We start from the raw sequence: 24,300 nt of genomic DNA on the forward strand, positions 1-24,300 counted from the left end.
ATAAATGAATATTTTAAAAATATATAAAAATTAAAAAAAAAATTTAAAAAGAAATGAGAGCAAACATTAACAAGTGGGATTACATCAAACTAAAAAGCTTCTGCACAGCAAAGGAAACAGCAAAGGGGGAAGGGAAAATAATAAGCATTTCTTTTAAAAAGAGGAAAATAAAACCCACTTCAAAGTATTATAAAAAATTAATAAACAGAAACCTCAAAGGGAGTTGGAAAACCAGAAGGGGGAGCTCTCAAGTCCTGTGAGGACAGCAGAGCCCAACAGGGAGAAGAAAAACTCTTCTCCTGGCAAGGACTCAGCCCATGAAAAGTCATGGACTCTGTTTACTAGAGCCCTCCCAAATCCCACTCCCCCATCCCTGCAGCCTGCTGTAAAAGTGTTCTTTCCTTGCTGTCTGGGGACTTGCATGAGGCTTGCCAGGATGCAGACCCCAAATAAACCCATCTTTGCTGGAGAAGTAACTAGTAATCTATTTGTGTTAGGTCCATAGTATATATCTAGAGAGAAATATTTTTCTTCACTTGCAGTCTTAAAATTAGGATTATGTGTGCAGATATAGTTAATACATGCTTAACTCATAGTCCAAAACACGGAGTATTATTTTGAGTTATGACAGCAGCAATGTTCATTGTTGACGAAACTTCTAGTGCATGTAAAAAACAGAGAAGTCAATGCAAATAAAGGTCTGTTTCAGCATTATCCCTTCAATGTACTCCACCCTTTTATACAATAAAAAAGCTGTTGCTGTATTATAGACCTCGGATTAAAAAGAAAGTCAACCACATTCTTTGTTTATTTATAGTTTTATTTCCTTATTTCACTATTAAACTTAGGGGATAATATCACCACAAAGTTGCAGGCATCATTTTATAGTACAGACAATTGAATTATTTTTAGAAGAAGGAATAAAAATGGCATATGACATACCTAAAATGACTACTGAGGAAGTGCTGGACACTAGGAAATAAAAACAAGTAAAATTCAGTGCCTTTGATAAAGATGGGGACACTATTTTAGATGCAACTATGATACATGCCTTTTGCTTACAAAGCAAATATATAGCCATCTCTTTGGACAGTGATTTCTACACCCTCCTAAATTAGAAGGATGTGAGTATCACTGAACATTTCATAGACATTTCCCAGAACGCTTTCTGCCAAGAAAAATCAATGTGCTGATTCACCAACTTGAAGCCTATTTTAATTATTATTCCTCAAACCTGCACCAAACTTAGAGACAGTTTCCATGTGTTTGAAAAAGGTGGGGGGGGGCATTCCTGAAAATGTTGCCTTGCCATAGCTCTAAGCACAAGCCCCAAAGAAATTTCTCTGGAGTGTTGCACGTAGGAGGCTGAAAATATCCACGTGTTACATGAGGAACAAACAGAGGATATGAAGAGAGGGCTTTGTTTAATGCTTGCAGAACAGTATGGATTCTCTCCTAACCTTCATGCCAAGCAAAACTACATGCAAGGATGTTTTAAGCCAAACTAAGAACTTCACCTGTACAAACAGAAGACTTATATATATATAGACTCTCCAGGCTTTCTCAGTATTTCCCTTACTAGGATCAAGTAGAGTTGACCAACCTGGTAAAACGTTTCCAAATTCTAGGGATAGAGTTGATTTTCTTTCCTTCCTGTCCTCTTAATTATATTTACTACTTCAAATCTATTAAAATATTTCTCCTTGTTGCTTAGTAATACTTTATTAGGAAACCATCATATCAATGAACCATTTTTCCCTTAATTTACTTTCCCAGCTCAATGCCCTCCGGCTACAGTCGAAGTGTGGGGCATTGACGTGCCCATAATTCTGATAAATATTTGCTATATTAATTATAAGGAGTTTATTAAACATTCAACAGCATTTATTGAATGTCTACTGTTTGACAGATAATGTGCCAGCCACAGGATGAGGAGATCTACTTTCTATCATCAAGGAAATCACAGAATCCAGGATAAAAATAGTTCGGGGTTTGGTATGTAAATTGCAGAATGAATAAGTAGTTTGGACTTCAAGAAAGAACAAAAAGAAAGATTTATATTCTGAGGATAATCTTTTAAGCTTAAGATAAGATTATTTGGGTGAGGGAAGTGTTATTAATACTTCTTTGCAACTGAGAGTATGGCCTCCTTTTCCATTTCCCGTTCGTATAGAATGTCTTGTGCAACTCAGATGAGAGCCGCCCTGGATCTGGGAGATTATTTGGGGAGTTCCCAGCCCAGGCCAAGAACTGTAGGGTCTGAACTCTGTGCTGAGTCTTCCTGGTTCTACCAGAGTGACCACAGTCCTAACACTGTGCTAAAGTGCATGGGTGTCCACTTCCACATGTCCGAGTGCACTGTCTATCTCTGTGTGTGAAGCTGTGAATGTAATGTGTGTCCAGTTAACAACAAGACTAACCCTTGCCCATCTTGGAGCCTGGTGACAAAATATTATGCAGTTCCAAACTTATGTTGAACACAGTCACTTTGGGAACTTGTTTTTCTTTACTCATCTTTATTATCTCAACACGAGCCTTCTTTCTCAGGCAGTGACACTAAAGCCAGAAAAAGAAAACGGAATATTCCTAGTTCTCAAGAGCCCCGGGCTTCTGTCCCTGGAGCCAACCTCTTAGGGCTGGAATATTTATTCTCACATCATGAGTCCTGGTAGAGGCGGAATTCCTACAAAACAGAGGCATGAAAACACCAGGAGAGACAGCATAACCTAGGTCCGTAAAGGCAAGTAGTAAAATTGACCTGCATCCTAGTATGGGGTGGTGTTTGCACTGCTGTGCCAAGCTTGTCACGCATGACATATGAGAAAAAATATGGTTTTAGAGGAGGTGGTACAAGTAGGGCTGTCATGTTGAAGAAAGGACCAGCGTTTTGGGTGCTGTATTCTATACAGTTTCAGTCCATTTCGAGAAATACCACTGAGAAACCAAACACCCCCTCCCCAGCAGCTCTACTTGTAAGGTTGTCAGGCCTTAGGTGATCATCCTGGAATAAAGTGGTATTTGAAATAAAATTCCAGGTTTACCAACAAATTGTGAGAGTTCCTTAGAGTTCACTGTACTGAAATATAAATAAATAACTCTGAGGGATACATAAAATCAGAATTTTTCAAGTGTTCTTCAGTTAGAGCATTTACATTCATCATGGTAGTTATTTACCTAACGCCCTGACTCTATTTCACCTGTTTGCTATTAGAAGGCAAATTGAGATGCTTTCATGTTGTTAATGAGTAAGAGCGTATGGAGACAACCCAGTGAGTTTAAGGGTAAATGACACGCATGGCAGAGGCTATGTAATTACCTGGTGACAGAACTGGGCCAAAAGCTCAGGGCTCCTCATGCTAAGTTAGAGCTTCTTTGTGATACCTTCACTTGTCCTCTGAAGCTGCTGGGATGTACTGTCCAGTTTCTCAGCCATACATCCCCATCTGGGAATCGTCTCTACTCGGATAAGTATGGGGCACCCAGAATGATCCAGAGGCTCTGCCTCTGTCTCGTGTTGTCTCCTTCAGGCTTCTCCACTGTCCCTGAGCCTTGGCATCCTTTTCCTTCCTGAGATTGACCTGAGGCAGCTAACTCTGCATCAGAGCTGTGCCCTCCCCCTTCTCACAAGTGATGCACAAAGGGCTCTCATCCTTCTCCAGAGCAATGAACTTGCCCATTTGCACACAGGGGGGTTGACAGAGAAAGCTGCTATGCCTTCTAGATCTTTAGCCCCTGCAGCTTCTTATGCTTATGCTTTCTTTTTTTTTTCTTTTCTGTGAGAGTCTAGAACTATTATATGTGAAAGAGTAAATAGAAATGGAACTTATCTGGAGGCTCAAGGCTAGATTTGAAGTCAAGGATGATTCAGGATAAAACAGAGCAGAGCCAAGGGGAATACGGGACCAGAAAGCTCACTTCTCTTATCCATCTGGTAGACCCTGGAGAATAGAGAATGGGAGAACAGGGTCGGGGTGAGCGCGTGCGCGCATGTGTGTGTGTGTGTGTGTGTGTGTGTGTGTGTGTGTGTGTATGTTTGGGGTGCTTTCTTCACGTGTAGTTTATTTAGGTGTGATTATTTTACTCTCAATTAAAGTGGATAATCATGAAAGCTCTGTAAACCTCATTCATATGGATTGAAAACAATTTGATTCCCACCTGGGGGGATGATCTTATGTAAATGCTGAATACCTTTTCTAGTGACAAGTCCTTTGAGAAATGCATGTGTAGCTATGTCTGGTTTTAAACACTTCACTACATCTTTGATTACACTTCTAAATTTTCCAAACTCAAAAGAACCTGTTTTCCTTATTTTCTTTTTCTGAAAATGACCTAAGAGTTGGACATACATTTCTATAAACAGTGTCAGTAGACAGTATTTAAAAGCAGTTTTCATTCACGAGAGACTTAAAAATAATTTGATAATTAAACCAGTAACAGAAGAGCTGACGTCTTGGACGTCTTTCTTTTCTTCCATTCTCAGCATGATAAAAGGACAAGGATGAGGAGATAATCATGTTTAAGTAGAGTTGTTATTAACCTTCACAGTTCTGCTAAAGCTTACATTTCTTCATTTCTTAAATTTAATTCTATTTTTTTTTAAATACAGGAAACAATCTTTAGAGAGGGAGGCAAGATAGGAGATTCAAAGAGAATGGGAATTACTGTTGTACAGGGAGACTTGAATCAGCATTCACAAATTTATTAGTGCCAGGCCAACGTGAGTAATAAAATATAGATGCACTTGCTCACTAGACATTTCACAGGTTAATAACATAACATTCTGTAGTTTGCTATACATGTTAGAAAATAGTCTCTGTTTTTTCTTATTCTTTGGTCGAATGTGGGCCAAAAAAATAATTCTTTCAATTATGCCAATTTGCCTTTTTTTGCCCTTGTCATGTGATTTCAAATACACTGGTGGAGGGTTGCTTTGATGGGTTCCCATCAGGTTTAACTAGAATGGTATTAAACCATTATGTTGAAGTTAAAGTTGACTTTTTATTGCCTAGAAAGAGTTAGGTACCTCCTGGCACCAACAGGATGACTTTTTCCTCTTCTTAGCCACAAGAAAGCTCGATATACCCTACCCATTGCTCAAGTGGACCTTAAAGAATCACTTTCAAGGTACACCACCTGCTGAAGACTGAAGAGTAATATTTATCAACATTAAATAGAACTCGGTGAAATATGCATAAATACATCTTCATATAAACATAACACAAAATTAAATAGTTCAGAAACACAGACACCACTGAGTACACTTCCACTGTTGTCAAAATCTGCTGTAAACACCAGCTCACACTGAACACAAAAGCAGCTTCTACCCTGGCTCCGGGTTCACACCACGGAGACCCTGTACAGAGGGAAGATTTCTCCTCAGCCCCCCGCCTCCCGCCCCTCCCACTCCCCACACAGCCCACAAAAGGAAAAAAAAAGAACTCTAACACCTATAGCAGCAACACAGACGACGGCTACAGCAGCAGCCCTCCCCTCCCCCAAATAGAACAGGTAGCGTTTGGGCCAATTCAGAAGAGAATACAAAATCAGTTTTTAGAAATGTACTAAGGAAATCAATTTGAAGCAATACTTTTCAAAGTGTAATACTTTCTTTAGAGGACTTAAGACTTCACGAACCCCACCCATTCCTGGGTAAAGGTTGCACAATGAACACCAGAAAGCACTGGCCCCAGCTAAGTGACAAAAAGGTGTAAGCCCTTTTTCATTTAAAGATGTCAAGTAGCAAGAAATCGAATCCCGTGTTCTTCTTTGCCCCTCAGAAGGTCTCTTCTGCTTTGCCCCATGTAATGCTGTGTATGCCATTCAAATGTGACACTATTACTGAGTTTCAAGCAGGTAAGATAGCAAAGGTTTTGTTTGGAAACATTCAGATTTGGACCATTAAATTCAGGCATGTGGATGTGGTTCATTCTTAGAGCTCAGAGGGGCCCCCATTTGATTTAACTCTGTTGAGGGTGTCCACAAAGGTAACAGCTTACTCAGAGTCTGGTGGAACCTTGGTGCTCATCTGACTCACCAGGCTGACCGCTCCACACAGACCAGCCCAGAGGGCCTGGCTCTTCTCTGCTGCACAGTCTCCGGGAAAACAGCCCTGGTCTCCAAAACACTACACGGGGTTTAAGTTCACTTTTACATTGTGTTAGGATCCTAGAGAAATGTCAGTCACCAAAGTACTGAAAGAATATATTGCCGGAATAATTTGCCAGTTCAGTGATTCCCATTATATTATATACACTATGTGTGTGTGTGTGGAATTCACACACATACACACACACACACATATATATACATATATACTTATGTATCTTTTATTTGTATGAAACTTGAACTGCACAAAACAGTACTTTGCAAGAATCAAGAATCAAGTCCACAAATAGAGTTCAATGACACACCAATGAGAAGACAGGGGAGCTCTATAGGGACGAGAAGGTGAGGCTTTGCAACATATGAAAGAATTTCAGAACCACGGATTCACTAGCCTGACGTGTTCCACGTGGGATCTGGATCGACACTTTGGGGACCTTTGGAAAGAACAGGGCAACTGGGCCAGCTAGTTATGCTCACCGAGATTCCAGAGCTAATGGGAATGAAAAGGCCCAGGCAGACCAATTTGGGTATATAATTGCTATGAAACAATTATTTCTTTCTCTTTAAGAAAAAACAAAGTCTATTTCAGAATAAATTTCTTCATATTCAGTAATATGCTTATTTATTTATTTTTGGCTGAATTGGTATTTGACTTTTGATATTAAAATGGATTTATTTAATGGATCAGTAAACAGGCAGCTTCTTTCACATCTGGGTGATAAAGACATTTTTTATCAGCGCCAGAAATCACCCCCACCCTCGCCTCACTCCCTCCTAAGGTCTGTGGGTTGATGTGTGCGTTCGGTGACTGCTATTGACAACACACCTCATTCTACAAGGCCTGCTCGGGCACCCGCTTGTGGAAAATGACTGACTGTCTTTGCTGGTACTGCTGCTTGCGCCTCTTCCTTTTGTCACACTGGCACAACAGCAGCATCTTGAAAGTGGTTCTGAATGTTTTGTTGCACAGGGCATAGCACACGGGGTTCACGGTGCTGTTGATGTAGCACAGCCAATAGCCCAGATTCCAATAGGTTTTGGGGATGCAGCTGTCACAAAAGGTATTCACCAGAACCATAATATTGTAGGGGGTCCAGGTGATGATGAAGGCAAGCAAGATGGCGCTGAGGGTCTGGGCCGCCTTCTTCTCCTTGATGAGGGACATCCGTTTCCGCTTAGTGATCTGGCTTCTGGTCTTCAGAGCAAACCTCTTGGCTAGAGTAGCTTCCTTAAAGGACAGAGGCAGAGTGGCCGTGGTCTTGCCCACTGAGGAGTTGACATCAGAGGCCTTGGCTGTGTCCACGGCTGACTCTAACTGGATGGGAAGCTTGGAGAAGCTTTTCTGAAAACTGCCTCCATCGTCCATGCTCTTTTGGGCCTGCAGTTTGCTGGCTTTCGTCTCTAAGTCCACTGCCCCCAGCTCCTCCTCCGGCACCTGAAGGTTGTCTGACGAGGGTAATTTGGTGGAGCTGAGGATGGTGCTGTGACCTGGAAGCTTGAGCACGATGGAGTAGATGGCTCTTGTCTCCGAGCCAATGTCCTCCTCATCGGAGGAAGCGGAATTTTCCAGGGAGGCAGCAGCGTCATTGTTATTCCAGCTGTCACTGCTGCTGTGGTCTTGGTCCATCTGCTCGGCGCTGGGCTTCCAGCTCTTGGTTGTGAACCAGAAGTGGCAGCGTCCGTACTTCCTCCTGGCTGAGCGTTTCATGCTTTGCTGTTGAAGCTCATAGCTGCTGCAGCTTCGAGAACTACCTGTGGGATGGACAAAGTTCTCTGCCTCTGCCTCTGTCCCAGAGGCCTGCAGCCCAGCAAGCTCTTTGGTACGTTTTTCAGTTTCCTTATAGATCCTCCAGTATAAAATAGTCATAATGGTGACAGGCATATAAAAGGCAGCGATGGCCGTGCCGAAGGTGATGGTGGGCTCGCTGAGGAACTGGATGAAACACTCCCCTGGAGGCACAGTTCTCTTCCCAACAAAGTATTGCCAGAACAAGATGGCAGGAGCCCAAAGGATGAAGGAGATGACCCAAGCCAGACCTATCATCACACCAGCTCGCTTTGTTGTTCGTTTGGCTCGGTACGTGAGCGGCCTCGTGATGGAAAAGTACCTGTCAAAGCTAATGACCAGAAGATTCATGACAGAGGCATTGCTAGCCACGTAGTCAATGGAAAGCCAGAGGTCACAGGCCAAGTTCCCTAAAGCCCATCGGTTCATGATGATGTAGGTAGTAAACAGATTCATTGAAATGACCCCAATAATCAGGTCAGCACAGGCCAGACTTAAGAGGAAGTAGTTGTTGACAGTCTTCAGTTGCTTGTTGACCTTGAATGCCACTATCACCAGGATGTTGCCAATGATGGTCACCAAGGCCAGGACGCCCGTTAAGAATGCAATGAAGACCACTTGCCAGATGGTATGACCTCCCAGGGGGTCACTGGTGGTGCCATTTGGAGAGGAGGAATTCCCAGCTGCCCGAGAAATGTTGTAGCTGCCAAAATGAGTAACCGTTCCTGGGGGCAGCCCTGCATCGGAAGGGCCGTGAATCCAGGAAGAGCTGATGTTCGGAAACAAAGGTGAGGTTGTATTGTTATTGTGCAAGGTCATGGTGACTCTCTGACATAGTCTGGGGAGAAAAGAGAAAAGATGGAGTCAGGACCATTTCTGCCTTCATTTGATTTGTTCTTTGCATTGCATCCTTTAAAAGTAGCACTCCTCCTATTATTGGATTATAGGACCTATATTATAGGCGAACCTGGGAGAGTCCAGCACATCAGTTCATCCCCTTATTTTTTTATTTTTATTTTTTTGCAGTTCGCGGGCCTCTCACTGTCACGGCCTCTCCTGTTGCGGAGCACAGGCTCCGGACGCGCAGGCTCAGCAGCCATGGCTCACGGGCCCAGCCGCTCCGCGGCATGTGGGATCTTCCCAGACCGGGACACGAACCCGTGTCCCCTGCATCGGCAGGCGGACTCTCACCCACTGCGCCACCAGGGAAGCCCCATCCCCTCATTTTAAAGCTGAGGAGTTGTCAACTTTATTTCGATAAAAATAGATAAATTAAATAAAGGTGAGGAGCACAGGGCAGGCAGAGATCGATTTGTTCAAGGTGGGTAGCACGATTAGCTGGTGACATGCATGGAACATTGTGCTTTTTCTCCACAATTTCCACCTTTCTAAATACACACCACATATACTTCCACGTGATGTTGTTATCAAACAAAATCTTCCTTCCTTCTCTTTCTTTGAAAAGTAGGGGGAAAATAGTAGCTGCATATATGATACTCATCCAGCATAGCTTTATCATCACACTACATGAGAAATTGGTCTTATTCATTTGCATTTTATCCACCTGAGCATTTACCTAACCCAGGCTTCAAACATAAGCAACTTTAAGGCAATTCCAGCCATGTAAGCCTCACTGGAATAAGCAACAGCAACCTGGAGCAAGGGGGGAAATACGCATAAATCACTTTATATTATATTATCTCTTTAGCACACAGTTAGAAAAAGTAATGTATTGGTTCCTTGTAATGGCTGGGAACAGTATACGAGGCAGCTATCTTTTGCTTGATAATATGCAGAACCTTGACCAGACTGTTCTGAACTGACCGAACCAGTTTTGAATATTTCTAGTATTTAGATATGTTATTTCTAGCTATGAAAAAGCATGTGAGCACCACACACATTTGCATATAAATAGTTGCAAAACTGCAATTAGTTCTTTTTTAAATTTAATTTTTAATTTTATATAGCAGTATAGTTGATTTACAATGTTGTGTTAGTTTCAGGTATACAGCAAAGTGATTCAGTTGCACATATACATATATTCATTCTTTTTCAGATTCTTTTCCCATAGAGGTTATTACAGAGTATTGAGCAGAGTTCCCTGTGCTCTACAGTAGGTCCTTACTAGTTATCTATTTTATACACAGTAGTGAGTATATGTCAGTCCCAGTCTCCTAACTTATCCCCATCCCGCTCCCCCCGACCTTTCCCCTTTGGTAACCATAACTTTGCTTTTGAAGTCTGTGAGTCTGTTTCTGTTTTGTAAGTAAGTTCATTTGCATCACTTCTTTTCTTTGGCAATTAGTTCTTTCAAACACGTGTTACCAAAATAAATAAGTAACCAAGAATTGTTACAATGAATGCATCTCTAGTAAGACCCTCTATGCTGTCACGGAAAGCCTTGGTTGAGACCAGCTCCAACCTCTCAGAACCTCCAGAGTTTTACTTCCAGGACGCAACTGACTCGGGGATTCTCACACCACCAATCTCTGTGGACTTTATTCAGTAAATCATTCCTCAACGAGTGTCATTCTAAGAATTCAATGGTTGAGAATCACAGCAAAAATCTATTGAGAACACTTCTGCTCTGTTTTGGCTCTTGGTTAAAATGTTCAGCTGTAAATTCTTATAGTGCAAATCTGTGTACGTATGCACATGCTTAAGAGTCCTAAATCAAGCCTTTAGGTATTGCAGGTCAGGGTATCTCTCAAAGGAGTGTAGTCAGATTCACACACTGCCTTTTGGAAAGAGCTTAGGGTGTAGCAGGAAGATTTTGGAGTCCCAAAGGCATAGGTTAAAATCTTGGTTCAACCACTTCCTGAGGGTGAGATCTTGGGTATTATTTAACCTCTTTGAGTCCCAGTTTCCTCACTGAAAAATGGGAATGAAACATTCTGTACAATGGAATAAATTCAACCTAGAATTCAATAGTAAGTGGTGAAAGAAACTTTGTCTCTCATCAAAATGTTTTAATACATGTAAAGTACTTAGACCAGAGTCTGCAGGTAGTACATGCTACATAAGTGTAGTGTTTGCTGTTTTATTATTATTATTATTTTTTTGCTGAACAGTGAACTCACTTTGCTTTGGTGGCCAAGATGCTCAGAGGTCAATTTAGCACAATTATAAATGACAGAAGAGACTATGTATTAGACACTTCCTATGTGGTACACATTTTGTAAACCATCATATGCACTGTCTCATTTAATCTTTAAAATAACATAATTTCAACAGGAAATCGAGACCCAGAGAGTTAAGTAATTTGTCCAAAGATTCAAGCTAACAAGTGAAGATAAAGGGGCAGAGATTTACAACCAGATAATCTGAGCCTACTACCTCCTTGTTTAACTGTGGTATTACTCTGTCTCACCACCAGGTCATCCATACAACTAGTCGCTTCTAACTGGTTATAACTCATTATACACCTCTTTAAAGTATAATTGAAGAATACTGAAAAGTGTGTATATGCAGTATATATGTACCGTGTGTGTGCACATACATTCACAGTTGGACATATGAAGGCACACACACTTTTACATATATAAAATACACTTACATATATTCACTTCAGCACTATTTGCAATAGTAGAATATTGGAAATAGTCTAAATATTATAATGTATTATTCTGTTACAGAGAAGAATAGTTTAAGGACTGTATAATTCATCACTATTTTCCCATAGATGAAATCTACATTGCACTAATTTCCAATTATAGGTAATTGATGCATTTTTTTCTTCTTTACTCCTTTTTATTTCTCTGGGTTTTATTAGGTGTTGTCGGCTCATCTATATTTCCAGCTCCCTCTCAGTGAGGGGATGTCCATATCTGGGAAGTGCTACATGCTGTTTGGGGTACTCACATTTATGGTGTTTTCCAAGATACATGTATGGAAAGTCTATCTGCTGTCTCCTCTCCACCCAGATCCCAGTTCACCTTAGTTGTAAAGGTGTTTGCCTTGGAATCCCCCCCATCACACCTGCAACTACATATATGAATGAGATCAGCCTTGTCTTTAATGAGACACCTCTGCCCAATGTGCCGTCTCTGAGGTTAGTAACCACTTTTCTACTAGGAGGTCTAGGATCCCTCTCCAATGTCCTCTACTACATATGTTCAGATAAGGAATACTTTTTTCTTTTTTGCATTTTCACCCTTATTCATGCATTTCTCTTTTTCCTGCACCATCCCCTTGCTAAGTTTTTATATACAGACAGTCTCCAGCTTAATGATGTTTAGACTTGATTTTTCAACTTTATGATGATACAAAAGTGACATGCATTCCAGTGGAAACCATACTTTGAATTTTGATCTCTTCTCCAGGTGAGTGATACAAGTTACAACAGTCTCTAGTGATGCTGGGCAGTGGCAGAGAGCCACAGCTCTCAATCAGCCATACGATCATGAGGGTAAACAACCGATACACTTACAACCACTCTGTACCCAGACCACCATTCTGGTTTTCACTTTCAGTACAGTATTCAGTAAGTAACATGAGCTATTCAACACTTCGTTATAAAATAGGCTTTGTGTGAGATGTTTTTACCCAACTGTAGGCTAATGTGAGTGTCCTGAGCATGTTTAAGGCAGGGTAGGCTCAGCTACGATGTTCGGTAGCTTTAGGTGTATTAAATGTATTTTCAACTTACAACATTTTCAGCTTACAATGGGTTTATCAGGAGCAACCCTATCATAAGTCAAGGAAGGTTTGTGCTCTCTGAACAGCTTTTATCTTCCCACCACCTTTCACTCCAAAGCTTCCTGGACACAGCAGCTAAGTCTCCTTGTCCACTGCTTGGCTTGGGTTAGGGCCCATTTTACATTCCTTGCTTCCTCCAACTCCCTCCCCACCCCAGTCACTGGTGTGCTCTGAATCTCACGTAACCTTCTCTAGCACCTTTTAAGACACTTAAAATACTTTCTAGGTCTCTGCTTTCATGTCATATGGAATTGATCATGTTCTATAGACCTATTTTTTTTTTATCACTTATGCCATGCTGATTTTATTATAAATAAATACAATGGTTAATAATCCCACAGCTTTATATCTGTGCTGATAATACATCAGTCTTCTTTCATCTTTCTTTTTTTTTTCTTTTTATCAATGCCATGCAGTGGATGGCTGCTATTTGTCTTTCCTTCAGCCATTCTTTTGGAAATGGCCTGTCATCTACAGTATGCATTTCTGGATGGGCATCAATCACATGGTCTGCCTCCTCTGCCTCAGTAATGGGTCTGAAGAACATGCAAAGAGGAGCAGTAAGAGTAAATATGGGGAATTGACATGGATGTTGGAAAGAGAGAGGGTAATTCTCTGTTCCTTGGGATTCCTGGGTGCTGGTGATTCTATTTATACCCACATGGAAAAATCTGTGAAGCAAGCAAACACAGAGGAGAGATATGGGGGAAGGAGAGAGATGGGAGGGAATGTGGGGGAATAGAGACAGTATGATCATCATGGCCTCTCAAACCTGGATCTAGCCATTCCTGAAGTCAACGCTGTCTCTTTGAACTTGCCAGTTATGTAAGCCAACCATTTCCTTTGCTGCCTGGGCTACCTGAGAAAGGTTACTGTCATCTGCACCTGAAAGGGTGCTTATTAACATAACTGTCATCAGCTACATCAGCACTTCTCACTGAACCACTACTAGCTTTAGGTCATTAAGATTGGTGCCACTGAATTCAATAAGTCAAGACTCTGCCTTCCAAGGATTTACACCTTAGATGAGATACAGGACATGGATAACATAATTTTAAAAAGCACGTAGTTTTTAAGGAAATGTCACATTGTTCATTGCAAATAACACATTATGTTTGTAGAAATTAATATCAATTTATTTTGCTCAGTTGACCGATAATAGTGAAGAATATAAGTAGGAATTTTGGAAATAAGCCGGAGATCAATTCTCTCTTTCAGTTCATTTCTGTGAATCGTGAGGGCAATACACGTTATACAATATTCCAGTCCAATTATGCTTTGTTGGAATACAGAATATAAAAGAAACCAGAACTGAGGAAAGACACCTACACTTAGAGGCCCAGCTTTCTATAATGGGTTGATTAAATACCTGTCCTGGTGTTTCTGGTGTCTAGGGGTATCTTGACTCATCACCAGAAAACCTGTGAACCACAAATCGTTAGGTGATCTTTGACCTGAAATCTTTGGCATACTTACCAGTAGCCATTGTTTTTTTTATAATTCAACATTAATTCACTATCTAATATCACTTAAAAGTTTCAGATACTGTGTGCATTAGCACTATGCCTGAAAAAACAATGTACATACTTTAATTAAAAAATAATGCTGTTGGAAAAATGGCACTGATAGACTTGCTTGATGCAGGGTTGCTACAAACTTTCAATTTGTTAAAAATGCAATTATCTGTGAAGAGCAGTAAAGCTAAGTGCAATAAAACAAGATATGTCTTTACTGGCCTAAATAGAGACTAATGTAACCAGAAATAAATCCATGCATATACAGTCAATTGGTTTTTAAATACTCTAGTAGAGACAGAGCTTTGAGATAAGGTCTTTTGAGCTGCAAACACATTGATCTTTGAGCATTAAGGGATGGTGTAGTGGCCTAAACATTAGGCAAATAAGAAAGATTTCCCTCCCCCAACCTTCACTCAGGTCCCTGTACCTGAGACATTTTCCATCACCTTTTCTCTGGGCTCCATGCCACTGTGCCATATTCATCTCATAAAAAGGATCTTCCTATTCTGGAGGCTTGACAACTGATGTCTTGTTAGTACACAGTATGACATCAGAAGAACCTGATCAAAAGTTCATAAGGACTTCAACACAGACTATCTAAAAGTTCTTATTAGACAAGATGGTCACCCAACGCCTTTCTTCCTGTACAGCTATCCTTTCATAAGTAATATGTGACTTCCTAAGAATCAGGGGTTCTAGTGGAGTCCGAGATGAAACAACGATAAACCTGGACTAAATGTATTCTGTTTAAGTTACTTTTTCCGAGAAAGGGATGTCACGTCTATGCTCCATGCTCTTTTCCTCATCCTGACTCAACAGCCTATATGCTGTACAGTTAGTATATTTTGAGTCAAGGGAGTTCATGGTTAGTGCTCACTGAATTGACTTATGTTGGTGAGGAGAGCTAAGGGAAACATTGCTTTTTAATGCTCAGGAAGAAACAGGTGGTGGGTACAGAGAGGCCTGTAAGCCTGCTGACCTTAGTACTTTGTAAGTGGTCCCAGGCAGGAGTTCTAGGAATGCAGCCTGCATAAGGGCAAACGGGGTTATCACATAGGAGCAGAAGGGGGCGGGGGGTGGCTCTAGATCCGCTCTGGGATTTACAGCAGGTTCCTGCCCAGGGTGGGAGCTGGGGGCTGTGGGGTCCCTGGGACATTCAGGGCGTTGCTACTGAAGTGGTGCAGGCCCAGCCCCCAGGCAAGGAGCTCAAAACTGAACATGATGCTGCCGGTGGGCGAGACTAGCACCTTCCAGAGCCCTCCTGGATTCTGGGAGGAGGGTCATCCTTCCATGTGGGCTAGTTACAACTCTGTACATATAGGATGGTCCTTGATTTCATCTCTGAGTATATATAGATTTCCAGACCGTTTTCACTTCATTCCATCTAGGAGCACAAACAGAATTGATTCACTTAGGTTTTCAAAATGTAAGTCAGGAGCCAATTAGTGGGCCAGCATGAGAATAAAAAAGAAAAGGAAATAAACAGAATTGAATGGGACATAGCAGAACACGAACCACATAATGATAACAGTACTGTTTCATAAAAGTTCTGATTAGCGCATGTGCACACACACACCCACACATTCAATATACAGTCATGATGTAAAGTGTATTTTGTACTGTGGGTCACATTCAACAATGTTTGAAAACCACTGCAGTTGACAGTTTGACATCTTTTTAAAATTTAAAAGGAGAAAATATGAAAGAACAATTTGAGAGTACTAAGTTTAGAGGAAAGCGAAGGACACTCATGAGAAATTAACTCCCTTCCCCCTAGTTATGGAATAAAAATTTTCTGGGATTATAAATCTGTAAAATATATAGATAACTTTAAAAAATGTTTAAATATCTGATATGAAAATACATGTGAAAGTTCTTAGAGAGTCCTAAAAGGCCAATATAAATCTGAAGCCTTTGTCTAAATGAATTCTACCTCTATTATTATTATTATTTTAATCATGAAGTCTCAGAGAAAAAAAGGAAAAATATCTTGCAATTCACAATCATGCTTTTTTCTAAGACCAATTATTTAGTGCTTCTTCCATATTCGAAATCTGGTATGCATCATGTTGCAGGGCTTGTTTCGGGTCTCTCTTGGACTGCGTTCTTTGCTAAGAATGTCTCTGTTTTCTGTCATAATTCATCACAGTGTTCAACAGCTAAAATGACTTTTCCCGAAACTAGCTTGGTTGGGCACAGGAAATGCCACCGCCCACCACTAGGTGGCAGAGCTGACTCGGAGAACAACCTCTCCAGCAGGCGCCAAAGCGCCGCCCGTTTCCCCAGGCTGGTGATGGGGAAACTTCAGCTTAGTTCAGTCATGCAGTCCGTGAAGGATATCAAACAGGGTCAACACACGCTCGGCAATCAAACATGTCTTTAAAGGGCATCCAACCTCTTCAGACGCGCACAGTCAGAATCAAACTTTGTGAACTCAGCTTGTGTTATTCATTTCAAGCCGCAGGGAGGACAGATGTGCCCTAATATGGTGCAGTCACTCCTGGTGCAAAACAGAACATCCCAGAAGCCAAAACTGGAACAGAATTCCATTTAAAAAGGACAAAGCTTGTTTTCAAAAAGTGGATGCATCGTGCTGCCTCCCTTGGTTGCCGCCTTTCACATGTTTTATTCAGTTTGACAACAAAAATGAAGGCTGCTTGGAAAAGCACTTGCATCAGCACTGCCTAGGCATAGCAGTTGCTACTGAAATAACATGGTTTTTACCTTAAAAACAAAAGCCTAAGTGGGACTAATGATTATCTGCCTCAGCATTCGCAAGCCTTTGTTATTAGAATTTATAGAGAAATGACAAGAAATGAAAAACAGAGGTGAAGCAGTTCTTTTTAAATATGTGGGGGCTTCCCTGGTGGCGCAGTGGTTAAGAATCCACCTGCCAATGCAGGGGACACGGGTTCGAGCCCTGGTCCGAGAAGATCCCAAATGCCACGGAGCAACTAAGCACGGGTGCTACAACTACTGAGCTTGCGCTCTAGAGCCTGCAAGCCACAGCTACTGAGCCCACGTGCCACAACTACTGAGCCCATACGCCTAGAGCTTGTGCTCCGCAACAAGAAAAGCCACCGCAATGAGAAGCCCGTGCACCGCAACAGAGAGTAGCCCCCGCTCGCCGCAACTAGAGAAAGCCCACCGTAGCAACGAAGACCCAACACAGCCAAAAATAAAAATAAATAAATTTAAAAATAAATAAATAAATATCTGTAAGCCCACTTTGCCACAGGAGTCCATGCACTCCCCCTGCAGTCCTTTTCCGAGGGAAAAAGAGGGACAGTGTGCAGCTGGATTCTGTTCTACTGCAAACCTTTATGACCTAAGGTACGTTCAGTATGGTTTCAACATTCTGCAAATTCATTGTTATTTATTAATATTTTGAAGACCGTGCTTTTGTAATGTTATTAGAGCTAACATAATTGTAGAAATAATTCTGATTGGAAATCTTTTTAGTGAAAACAGTCATTTGGGCTAAATATTTCTTACATCTCCATTTACATACTGAAAGGACACCTGGGAAGAAAGTTCTTCTGGCTTGATTTTGACTTCTTGTGATTACTTTAAGTTAGAGTAGCTATGATATTTTTCAAGGTCCATATTTATCAGAGTATTTATTTTTGTATCTGGACATAGTCCATACATGTGATTTCCTTTTAAACTTCAGCCTACATGTGGCCTGCCCAATTCACACATGTACAGAAGACTGTTTGCAAAGAAAGTAGAAGTAAGCAGGAGACATGTAGAAAACAGTGTAACAAGCCCTGCCACGATGCATTAGGGTCAGAAACATACTGATTCTGCCACGTGGACACATTATCTGAGTCCTCTGATCCTGCTTCCTCATCTATAAAATGAGGATTATCATACTTGAGGATTGGATAGAATGTGTAGAAAACACTCAGTATAGTCTGACGGGTCCATGGCAGTTTCTCAAAAATGGTAAGACTAATTGAATAATTTTCTATGACTGTTTGATTTTATAGATCGGCGCTTTTCAAGGCTAACAAGAGCTGATATTTGTTGAGTATAAAACACTTGTTGGGTTGAGGTCTCAACCCAGGGTGACTCTGTCTTCATTTGGCAATGTCTGCGGACATTTCTTGTCACAATTTGGGGAGAATGTGCTACTGGCATATAGTGTGTAGACGCCAGGGATGCTGATAAATGCACCAGACAAGCCCCTACAATAGAGAATTATCCAGCCCTAAGAGGTCAATAGTGTTGAAGTTGAGAAACTCTACTATAAAGAAAGAGAGTAAAGATTCAGAAAATGTTGCAACATTCCATTTGCCAGGAGAATCTGGAAAATGTCCTGGCACTCACATACCTGGCATACTCTAAGTCTCTTCCAGAATCAGCTCACATTTAATTTCTCTGGAAATCACACTCTCCCCACTCCCCCTGAGGATGAATCTCACATTCATTTATTTGGCTCTTAAATCATTATTTCAGACAGTCAAGGTGTCTAAGTGCTTACTGCAGGCCTTATGTGGAAGAGAGTTCTTGCTGTCTAGGAACCACCTGGAGACACCATCAACTAAACAAAATCACTGCAATAGAAGGAGAAAGGCGAAGGAGAAAGGCAAGGCTATTTTGTGAGTTTGAGGAATATAACTCCAGGCTGCCATGCAGTAAAAGGAGAACACAACATTCTGAAGGGAGGACACAGACTATTCAAAGTCCACCGCCCAGTGGTCCTGCACGCCCTGCACATCCTCCCATCTGAGCCCACAACATTTCAACTTGTCTCCCTCACTACACCGAAGATTCCATCTTCGGCTACTCAACTCTTTCCTCCGACATCTAGCACAATTTCCTTCCCAGAGTAGACCCAGAACTATTGTCTCCAGCCCAGCATTACTGAGATTAACACTGTTATACTTTGGACAGGAGAACTGAAAGGGCTCAAGGAGATAAGCTTGGAGAAGGTAAAGGCAGCAGGAGGAAGAAACACATTGTATTTGCAACAGGCTGGGGGCTCCAGCTGTAGGGAAGGCTGACAAACTTCTCTGGGGTTCTCAAAGCGACCTCAGATATGGTGGCATTTGGCTGGGAATGACCCAAGAAAAGAAAGAGTTCGGTGGAATACATCTTTCAGGACTGGAAGAACGTGAGAGAGGAGTCTTCCCTTGATCACCAGGCCACTGCCCAGGGGCGGCTTCAGCCTCTTCCACCTAAGAGAAAGAGAGATGGGTTCTCAAATAACCACACCCTCTCTTTGAAGGTTCATCTGGTAGTTGGCACAATACAAACACAAGAGTTTTCTGGAAAAACAAGCATCACATAATACACAAATTTTGTAATCACTGTTTGCTGCCCTTGAATGTACTCTGGACCTCATACCCTTAACACTGTCACACACCCTGATGGCAGTAGGAGTCCTGCAAGGTGGTACCCTGGGTTTGAGTCCTAGCTCACTGTTCACCCAGCTGTGGCATCTCCGGTTAGTTATGAAAGCTCGGAAACTCTCAGTCTCCACACACACCAGAAAATTAAGAATAGTAATAGCAGTAATACCGTATGGTTGTTAAGCAGATTCAGTGAGGTAACAGGTGAAGCATCTGATACAACTGCCATCACTCAATAGATGTTTTATAAGTGGGAAACCCCTCCTCTCCCACTTCATCCTCACACCCGGAACTGGGGTCCCTGGTGTCCCTAGTGAATATGAGGTTCTTGATGTCTCATCGCAGAAAGAATTCAGTGAGAAACAAAATGATAGGTAAGAAGTGGATTTTTTTTTCAAGAGAAACACAATACACAGAGTGTGGGCCATCTCAGAAGGCAAGAGGCCTTGGGAGCAACATGGTGTGGTTAGTGTTTATAGGCTGGGTAATTTCATAGGCTAACGAGTGGGAGGATTATTCCAGTTATTTCGGGGAAGGGGTGGAGATTTCCAGGAATTGGGCCACTGCCCACTTTTTGGCCTTTGGTGGTTAGCCTCAGAACTGTCATGGCACTGGTGGGTGTGTCAATTAGCTAATGTATTACAATGAACATATAATGAGGCTCAAGGTCCACTGGAAGTCGAATATTCCGCCATCTTGGACCTAGTTGGTTCTAGCTAATTTTTGTCATGTCCTATGGCTATGTCATTCTTTTAAAGGTTGTGCCCTGCCCCCTTCCCTCCTGTTTCAGTAGGTGGGCCTCAGGGAATTACCAAAGTCTACACCCCTTTTTCCTTATCTGACCTTAACCAACGCTGCACCTGTTTAGGCAGATTCTCAGAGGACCCTAACCAGTACAATGAAGAATTGCAGGCCCTGACTCTTTCCTTGGACTTACCTGGAAGATGTAAATATTGTCCTTTCCCACTGCTGCACCAGTGAGGAAAAGGCCTGAATTTGGGCACAGGCTACATGTTGCCCAACCACATAGAAACCCTGTGACAGCAGTACCTCTAATGGATCCCAATTGGGACTATCAACCAGGCCAGCCTGGTATCACTAGTAGGGATCATGTGATCCTTTGCCTCATTGAAGGGATGAAAGGGTGCATAATTAAACCTATTAACTATGATAACGTTAAAGAGATCACCTAAGGCCAAGATGAAAATCCAGCCCTATTTCAGGCCCAATTGGTAGATGCCCTCAGAAAGTATACAAATGTAGACCCAAATACTTTCGAGGGACACACTGTATTTGCAACCCACTTCATTAGCCAATCAGCCCCTGACATCCGTTGGAAGCTTCAAAAGCTTGTCATGGGGTCCCAAACCCCTCTCAACCTTCTTATTGACATAGCCTTCAGTATTTTTAACAATAGAGACCAGGGTGAGGAGGAAAAGAAGGAACAGCGTGACTTAAGTTAGGAATGACAGGAAGCCAGGCTTTTGGCAACCATCATGACAAGACCTAACCTACCACCTGATCACCCCAAAAGTACTCCCAGAAGACGTCCGCCAAGGAAGGGAGCCTTACTCAGCAGTGGGAGTCCTGAACACTGGAGAAAGGAATGCACAGGAAACAGGTCCCAGCCTACACCCAAAATGCCATGCCCACTCTGCAAGAAGATGGGCCACTGGAAAAGCGAATGCCCCCAGCACTGAAGGGAGTGAGGAAATTCCCCCATGCCAGTCATGACAGTGGTTGACTGATGGGACCTGGGACCTCCCAAGGCTCCTGAGGAGACTGTCATCATCACACGGGAGGAACCATGGGTGACCACTGATGTGGCAGATAAGCTTGTCCAATTTCTAGTGGACACGAGAGCCACTTACTCTGTCCTGACGTCTCATGCTAGGTCCCTTGCCCCTAAACCTGCTCTATCATTGGGGTCAGAGGAAAGCCAAAAACAAATATTTCGCCACCCCTCTACCTTGCACCTGGGGAAAGACTCTTATAACTCACAAGTTTCTTGTCATGCCTGAATGCCCCAGCCCATTATTGGGGAGGAATTTTCTCTCAGCCTTGGGGACAACTCTTACTCTCTCTGAAGACCAAAGCCAAGGAGTGTTTTTGGCTGGACCATGTATTATACAAGACACAGACAGTCCAACCCAAAATATTTCCCCAGAAATTGAAAAGCTTATAGATCCACCGGCCTGGGATCAGGGAATCCCAAGGAAGACAAAGTTCCTCACTCCTATAAAAATCACCTTAAAGGAAACAAATAACTTCCCTTCCAGGCACCAACACCCCATAAAACCAGAGGTTTGACAAGGCCTCCAACCCCTAATCTCAAATTAAATATGAGCTCTCATTAAGTATGAGCTTTTGGTGCCATGCCAATCTCTCTGTAATATTCCAATCCTACCTGGTCTTCTCAGGAACCCTCATCTCTGCCATCCTTATAAAATGCCAATTTTGCAAAAGGGAGTAAAGTAATTTAGAACTAGACTTGTCAAGTATAAGTAGAAATCCTAAGTGTCTTTTCTGTAAACATTAGTAAAAAGGGTTTAGCCATCTAGACAGGTGATCTTGATTTGTTCCATCTGCCAGAAGCCCAATTTGAATCCAACCCTTTGTAATTGCTGGGTTTTACGTTGTACCTGACTCAGGGCTGAAATTTTGAAATGAGAACTATGAGGTCTCTCTGTTTGTTTGTGTGTTCATATGTATCTATATGTGTGTTTTGTTTTGTTTTGCGGTACGTGGGCCTCTCACTGTTGTGGTCTCTCCCATTGCGGAGCACAGGCTCCGAACGCACAGGCTCAGCGGCCATGGCTCACGGACCCAGCCGCTCTGAGGCATGTGGGATCTTCCCGGACTGGGGCACGAACCCATGTCCCCTGCATTGGCAGGCGGACTCTCAACCACTGAGCCACCAGGGAAGCCCTCTATATGTGTTTTAAATGTATGGTATTACCAAAATTAATTAGTAAAAGAGCTCTACTTAATTGACTTAATTAAGTGCTTATATAAATACTCAGAAATATAAAACTGGCCAAAATGAATTTCAGGTTCATGTCATCTGGGAAATATTCAATACTAAACTGATATCTGGTTTTAAAGGTGGCTTAAGCTTGTGGTCTGATTAATACAGACACGTCTTTACACTCATCAATGTTAAGTATAGTACTTCTATTGTACCTAGGTTTACTAGAGGTCAAATAAAACCTTATTACTGTATATCTGGCAAATCTGTTAGCAAGAAAAGTAACTCAAAATGGAAAAAAAAAACTTTTAATAAAAGTAGGATGTGTGTTTTCAGTAAAGAAAGTATGAGGAATGGAATTGCATTTTATTAAGCAAAAAGGAAGTAGGTCTGACTTAGAGCTGGCTGTTTCTGGATGGAAAAATAGTGATGGATACAGAAAGTGATGAAAGGTTTGTGGAAAGTGGACCCTGAGAAAAGAGTTGTGCATGATCAGGATTTTCTAAGACTGAATTACATCTAGGCAGGTAAATGGATTTTGTTGGGAATGGGCTAGGACAAGACTGCATTTGGTTTCTCCCTCCAAAGTATTCTTGAAATACTGCCTTTGACAACAGATTGTGTGAGTTTCTTTACCTTTAGGTGATTTGTATTTGCTTTTGAGATCTCTTGTAACTTTCGTTGAGAAATAAGTGTTGTCTCACAGTGCCCTATAATCTTATTTGACCAAGTGTTTTAAAACTTCTTGACAAACTTCCCAAATATCAAATTTTAATTAAAGTTCTTTTGATTTCCAGCTAACTTTGGGATGCTTTGGGGGGGCCCTGAGGTATCCCAAAGAAAAATATTTAACTAGGATTATTTGGTATGTTAAGTTAAATGTAATCATTTGTAATTCTGGTTACTGTAACCAAGGTTGTTTATCAATAACACTGTAATCAGATGTTTAACCATGCCTTTTAAGTCTTTTGTCATTTTTAGATATTTCGTACTATGATGCTGTTACAAAAAGTACTTCATCATCAAGAAGATCCACAGGGGCTTCCCTGGTGGCGCAGTGGTTGAGAGTCCGCCTGCCCATGCAGGGGATGCAGGTTCGTGCCCCAGTCCGGGAAGATCCCACATGCCATGGAGCGGCTGGGCCCGTGAGCCATGGCCACTGAGCCTGCGCGTCCAGAGCCTGTGCTGTGCAGTGGGAGAGGCCACAACAGTGAGAGGCCCACGTACTGCAAAAAAAAAAAAAAAAAAAGAAGATCCACAGAAAGGCTATGGAAACAGTTATAACAGTTCCACATCAAGAAGGTGGCTATGTGAGGATTCCAGCCCATACCGACTTAAAACAAGGAGTTGTCCTGCCCCTGGGGCCCCCAGATCAGGCATACAGAGATTTTTACTCCCTGACAGGCAGGGTCGATGCCCCTACTCAGCACTGAAGCAGTTAAAGAAGATGGACTGTCGCCCCTCTGCTTCCCGTAAGAATATGGGAGTAAAATCTCTGGGGGAGGGAATGAAACAGGAGGGAAGGGGGCAGGGCACAACCTTTAAAAGAATGACATAGCCATAGGACATGACAAAAACTGGTTAGAACCAACTAGGTCCAAGATGGCAGAATATTCGACTTCCAGTGGACCTTGAGCCTCATCACACGTTCCTTGTAATACGTTAGCTAAATGACACACCGACCAGCCTCATGACAGTTCTGAGGCTAACCACAAAAGGCCAAAAAGTGGGCGGTGGCCCAATTCCTGGAAATCTCCACCCCTTCCCTGAAATAATTGGAATAATCCTCCCACTCATTAGCCTATGAAATTACCCAGCCCATAAAAACTAACCACGCCATGTTTCTCCCCAGGCCTCTTGCCTTCTGAG

The 24,300-nt window shown here is 42.1% G+C and overlaps 1 protein-coding gene across 1 annotated transcript in view; it reads right to left on the minus strand.

The window, feature by feature from the left end:
• Window positions 1-6,937: 6,937 nt before the first annotated feature.
• CHRM3 (cholinergic receptor muscarinic 3) overlaps window positions 6,938-24,300 on the minus strand; it is a gene marked incomplete at its 3' end in the record, with an annotated part of 275,587 nt that continues 258,224 nt past the window's right edge. Inside the window, exon 2 of the mRNA XM_079706159.1 lies at window positions 6,938-8,729. Within this exon, the coding sequence (XP_079562285.1) occupies window positions 6,938-8,710 (1,773 nt within the window). The 5' untranslated portion in view covers window positions 8,711-8,729. The remainder of the gene's footprint in view (window positions 8,730-24,300) is intronic.

The sequence above is a fragment of the Hyperoodon ampullatus genome (genome assembly GCF_949752795.1).
Source record: "Hyperoodon ampullatus genome assembly, chromosome: 1".
NCBI lineage: Eukaryota > Metazoa > Chordata > Mammalia > Artiodactyla > Ziphiidae > Hyperoodon > Hyperoodon ampullatus.